This window comes from Rosa rugosa, chromosome 3, assembly GCF_958449725.1.
Source record: "Rosa rugosa chromosome 3, drRosRugo1.1, whole genome shotgun sequence".
NCBI classification, from domain to species: Eukaryota; Viridiplantae; Streptophyta; class Magnoliopsida; order Rosales; family Rosaceae; genus Rosa; species Rosa rugosa.
In genome coordinates this window covers 34,488,039-34,494,038 of record NC_084822.1, presented here as the reverse complement: position 1 = coordinate 34,494,038, position 6,000 = coordinate 34,488,039, and the positions used below count along the sequence as shown (strand labels likewise).

Genomic DNA, 6,000 nt, shown 5'->3' with positions numbered 1-6,000 from the left:
CTCCTCTTCTCTGTCTTTTCTCCCCTTTTCTCCTCTTCTCTGTCGTCCCCTCCTCACCTCTCACCTCTCTTCGCACATCAGCGTCGGTCTCTCAACTGGTAGAGGTCACTCTCTCCTCTCCTCAGCACTCTGCGTCTCTGCTCTCATTCCCTCAACTTTATTGAAGTCTAGATTTTCTAATGTAAGTAATCAAATCTATTGATTCTTAAAAAAGAGATTGAATTTGTATTATTAATTTTGGTTTGGTTAAGTTTGATTAAATTTGACTCTTATATGGTACAAAGTGATTAAGTCCATCTAGTGATGACTCTTCTTGTTCCCTCTAGTTGAATTTGTATTGACATCGAATATTTAACTTTGAATTGCTTTAATTTTCTTTGGTTAGATTTGGGTAACAAAATGCATTTTTTGAATGATATTTTGACAAGTGTTATGCAATTGAGATATTCCATCAAAACGAAGTAGACTATGCCAAATTTTTAAGAATAATTTTTCTTCCCAGCATAAGGTAAATATAGCCCACCTCAAATTTAATTCCTGGTTCCGTGCCTGATCGAGTATGAGATGGTATCTTCAACCAAGAACAAGACTCGGGGATTTGATCAAGGAAATCGCTATTCCGAGATTAAGTCCCACATCGAAGCCTCATAAGCTCGCTAGGCTCGTTTTTATAAAAAGGGGTCCTCATGGGCACGGATTAGGAAATCCACAGCAACAGCATTTAATAGAACAAGATCCACGTTTATTTTCCCCGCACGTTACCAAATTTTTTTTTTTTTTAAAAGAGGATCAAAGGATTTCATTCATACCCCATGGTGACTCTAACCACTGAGCTAACACCACTTCGTCCACGTTACCAAAATTTCTCTTCACAAAAACCTAGTTGCTACAAAACCCTAACTGCCGGTGAAAAAGCAAAAATCCCATGGAGATATATACCTGAGTCAACTCATGACTTTTTTTTGCATGGCGAAACAAGAAGACGCACCCTTGTTGCCCCAACTTGTACGCAACGACTCGCTTCTCATCAATGGCTTGCTTCCCATCATATTAGGGTTCTACAAGGTGACTGAAATCCGGTCACGGGTTAATAATGACGCCTATCTTCACGGACCAGAGACGCTCTTAGCTACGAGATCTATGTCGGTCTTTTCATCTAGTATCAAGCTATTGTCCGAGAGGCCTTACTATACAAAGTTGATTGCAGACCATCTTTCCGGCATGGGTGTGCCACAACGTGTACGACCATATATTATCCAAGAGATATTCCGGGCAGTGGATGTGGCCGTCCCCGATATCGTTATTGATGTGACCATAGGCGACAGAACGACGCTCATATATGGCGATTATGCTAGGACAATTGAAGATAGGGTTATAAGTGAATCCCTGGAAGGATATAAGGCCAAGCTTATTCCTGCAACTAAATCATCAATTGATGGTTTGGAGAAAGTGAGAGTTGATAGTTTTCAAGGGGAAGAAGAAGGTAGCAGACCCAAGAAAAGAAGTAGGCAGTCTTGTGTTATTTGTCTGGATCCCCTTGATGCTGCCACTGCTTCTTGTGCAGAAGAAGAGGGTCGGGACAAGACAATTAATCGCCTGCCCTGCTCGCATCTTTATCATGGAGATTGCATTGTCAAGTGGCTTAACATCAACCATGTGCGTCCTATGTGCCGATACCCAATGCCAACTGTGGAAGAGGCCAAACCGTTGCAATAATAAACCTAATTTTGGGAGGGCTGCTCTAAAGATTGTGTAGAAAGATTCTAATTACTAACCAATTAACAGAAAGATTGATGGAGATTCAAAGTATTCACTTTCTTTATACTTTCTTGAATAGCATTTGTCTGTCTACGCTGCTCATGATCTCTGCCAACGGGAGATGAAAATGAACTCGATCACAAGTGTGGGCAGTGTGGGCAGGAAATACATATGGTGAAGAAGCAATCCACAAGACTAAAGCAAATCTGAAGGCTAGGGATCGATTCAAAGATGATCCACTTTCTCTTCGGTGTACAAGGACCGAGAGATTATAGCCATTGTTTGCAAGCTGAGAGATGTTGATACAAAAGAGAAAATACACGTGGGAAAGCAAAAAAAAAAACATTGCATTTTCTTGGAAATGATCGAGAAAAAGGTTGATCACTTCGTAATATAACCATCTATGCAATTTAGTTACATTGTTGTGGGTTCTTCATGATTGAGGAGACGAGGGTGCATGCATCCGCATACTGAAGAATTGTAGGTAGCAATTCCTCTGGACAAAGGGAGAAGTGGAGATCAAAGACAAGCTAGCTAACTGTTAAAGTTGTAATGAACATTGTGAAGATCTACATTGACCTAGATTAATCTAGAAATGATTTAGAATTATCTTGTAATTAAGAAAGTGTAGAAATGCCTTGAATTAGCATGCAGCTGTAGTGAGGTCTAGAAATGCATGTGTATTAAATTGTGGTTGATAATGTAACCACAAAGCAATCTAGGTGGTTTAGAGAGTTGCCTTGGTCGCTTAGCAACTTCTGTATATATATATATATATATATATATATATGATTTTTCTCAGGTAATGATGTCCTTAGTTTTTCTTATAGAACGGATTTATTGTTTTCACCCACTTTCCGATCACATTTTCACATCTTAACCGTTCAGTTTTTAGGTCCTAATGTATGGATCACCTCTCCAAAATTTCAGCCAATTTGGTGATCGTTAAGGCGTCCAAAACTGCAATTTACACGAACGAACCGAATCTGTCGAACCGGAACCGTTCGTTTACATTGTTGTAATTTGTAGTTTTGGATGCCTTAATGATCACCAATTTGGCTGAAATTTTGCAGAGGTGATCTATACATTAGGACCTAAAAACAGAACGGTTAAGATGTGAAAATTTGATCGGAAAGTGGGTGAAAACCGGAAATTCGTACCTAAGAAAAACTAAGGACATCCTTAGTGTAGCCGGACTGATATATGATTTTTCTCAGGTAAGGATGTCCTTAGTTTTTCTTATGGAACGGATTTACTGTTTTCACCCACTTTCCGATCACACACATATATATATGTATGTATGACATCTTGTCATCCTGAAATGAATGAAGCAATCAAGCAAGTATGCTAATAAAGTAATATAATTATAAGTTCCATCTCCTCTGTTTCAAATTTATTGTCCTATTAATTAAACGCCTTCTCCTACATACCTTGTCTTAAAATATCTTGTCCTAATAACATCAAAGTCCCAAACGTTTTGAAAGCTAATTCCTTAACACATATTGTCCTAGCCCACCACTACTAAACTCATCCGCACTCATTCTAAAGTGATATCAAAGCCACTAATTCCAACACTAACCGATGTTAGATTGATGCTAGAGATGGTGATGATGGCCCGTGCATACTAACACTAGCAAAGAAAGAACCTTGAATGTTCTTGAGGAAGCTTAAGCTGTTATTCATGCTTTTCTACAGTGTACGAAAACTTGTGGGATTAATTATTTGAATTTTCAAAAATTCGTGGTCCCTTTTATATGGTACTTTCTTAGGGAACTATACTCATCAAGTTTCTTTCCCTTTTCCAAGTTGTATGCAGTAAAATCAACTTTATTATAAAGTACCTGAATCGGTCACTCCTGGAGAAATTTTTCTCGTCATTCCTGTATTGAAAGAAAAATATGCTATAACAAGCTTTGTCTACGACTCAGGAAAAAAAAAAAAACAAAACGAAACAAAATATTATCACCGTGGTAATTCAGGGGCGGAGCTTAGTGAGCTTAATTGCCCAGCTAATTAAAGTTGGCCCTCATCTTTCCAATTTCAGGAGGAAGAAATTGTGCTTGTTAATTATTAACCGGGTAGGTAAATATCAAGTACTACAATACTACGTAAAAAAATGACTACAATTAGCAAGGAGGAGAATTGTGTATAAGTAAGAGGGTGCTACAGCCTACAGGCATTAAGCAACATTCTTATCAGGACAGGGTATGGTATAACGCACGCTATGTTCTCTCCAATGTGGTAAAGCTTTGTGTTGGTCGGGGAGATATATCATAGGCGTGCGTTATACCTAATGTCCAGATTAATTTCATCGCCATATATATGCAAGATCATTTAAACTTAATGTCCAGATTAGAAATTCTCTTTCCTATTTGGTTAAAAGAATACTAGGAAGGGTATAAGGCCACCTATAAGAGTCGAATCTCAAAAGTACTTCAATTTTTTTGTTAATCATCCGTTTAGTAAAATGATATTAAAAATACCAAGCTTAGCCAAATCTATAGATGCTTCTAAAGCAGGTCTTTCAGTTCTGTTGAGCAGTTAGTTGCGAAGATAACAAGAATTAATTAAGTACACGTACAGTTGCAGAAGTTGAACTAATACCAATATATCTATTGGTTGAACCAACTTTGACCTCTATAGTCTTTCGCGTATCTTATCCTTAACTCCTCTATCTATAAATACTCAGTTTAATTTGATTCTCAAGCAAAATCAACTTTCAGTCATCATCATACATATATCCTATAGCTCTGAACATGGCCTCTCGTCGCCTCCCAGCCTTTGTCTTCCCACTTTTGCTTTTCACTTTCTCGCTTATGTGCTCCAAAACACTGGTCCAAGGAGCTCGCTGTCTTCTCGAGACTCAAGTGCCTCAGGTGCCTGAGCTTCCAAAGCCTGAATTGCCCCATCTTTCTAGTCTTCCAACCTTGCCAAAGCCTGAACTGCCACAACTGCCGAAGGCCGAGCTGCCACCATTGCCAAAGCCGCAGCTTTCACAACTGCCAAAGCCAGAGTTGCCACATTTGCCTAAGCCAGAATTGCCATCATTGCCTAAGCCCGAGTTGCCACCATTGCCTCATGTACCAACTTTGCCAAAGCCTGAAGGCCTCAAGTTAGCTGAACAACCCCATCTCTCAACCATGCCTGAGCTTCCACCATTGCCAAAGCAGGAGGAGCTGCCATCATTGCCAAAGCCCGAACTCCCATCCCTTCCGAATTTCCCAAGTTTTCCAAAGCCTGAGTTACCAACACTACCTAATCCGGAAATGCCAACTTTACCTCCACTGCCTCATCTCCCCGAGCTCCCTAAGACTGGATTGCCCACCATTCCAACCCTCCCGAAAGACAAAACCATCCTTCCTTGATCTGCATGCACATGCAGTTCTTCATGATGTCTGGGCAGAACCTATACTATTGGCATATATATGTTTAATCATGTACCTTGCTACCTGTATTACATCAGTACTTGTTATTATATATACCTAGCCTGTTGGCCGGATTGTTATTCTTCATTTAGTCATATTTTCATCTATGGTTGTATACTTGTTTCTGTTCTGCTCCGAGGATTATTAATAGTCACCTCTAATTAATGTTCTTTAATTAATTACCACCTTCCAATCTCTCTACATTTTTTGTTTTCATCTGGAACTACATTCATCTAGTAGTAACTTATTCTTTTGGTAAGTACTACTAACATATATTCCCAGTTGATAACTGTAAAACAACCAAAAAAGATGGTTTTCTCCAGGACTTGACAAAGGTAAGTGGTAGACTGGAGGACACATACATGTATGAAAACGTAAATACAGTTTTACCAGCACTTCACTTGTTTTTCTTAACTTGAACCTTTTGGTCTAGGATTCTAATCCAAATGGAGTTGCTTCTTACGTTTTTATTATAAATACACATTCATGATGAGTGGTAAGGTATCTCTACTACTTAGCTTCTTTTGTTTAGCACAAGAGTTCGCAAGAAAATTCGAAGTTACAAATATTTAAAGAAAAAAAAGATCTCTTCCGATTTGGTCCGCAGCTCATTCTGACGGTAAATTTGGCTTTGTAGGCATGATCATTCTCATCACGATCATCATTCTCATTGTTGTCGCAACCATCTACTTAACTGAAGCCTTCCGAGTCCAACATCAACAACAATAGTACGTACTCTTTACTACGATATTGACCTCAACGTCGCGGTTCAAAATTAATCCCAAGAAAAAGTAGAATGTTGCTCCGAATATTCGGT

General features: G+C 39.0%; 2 protein-coding genes across 2 annotated transcripts; both read left to right on the top strand.

Moving 5' to 3' along the window:
- The first annotated feature begins 966 nt into the window (after positions 1-966).
- LOC133737618 (uncharacterized) lies at positions 967-1,716 on the top strand. The gene has a single exon (XM_062165143.1). It carries the CDS (start codon positions 967-969, stop codon positions 1,714-1,716), a length of 750 nt encoding a protein of 249 aa, XP_062021127.1.
- A 2,769-nt stretch (positions 1,717-4,485) lies between these two features.
- On the top strand, positions 4,486-5,368 carry LOC133738142 (protein PELPK1-like). Its single transcript, XM_062165594.1, has one exon. It carries the CDS (start codon positions 4,515-4,517, stop codon positions 5,121-5,123), a length of 609 nt encoding a protein of 202 aa, XP_062021578.1. The 5' UTR covers positions 4,486-4,514; the 3' UTR covers positions 5,124-5,368.
- The last annotated feature ends 632 nt before the right edge of the window (positions 5,369-6,000 follow it).

Excerpts from the sequence above, each read along its gene's own strand:
- LOC133737618 (XM_062165143.1), top strand. The coding sequence starts at position 967 with ATGGCGAAACAAGAAGACGCACCCTTGTTGCCCCAACTTGTACGCAAC.
- LOC133738142 (XM_062165594.1), top strand. The coding sequence starts at position 4,515 with ATGGCCTCTCGTCGCCTCCCAGCCTTTGTCTTCCCACTTTTGCTTTTC.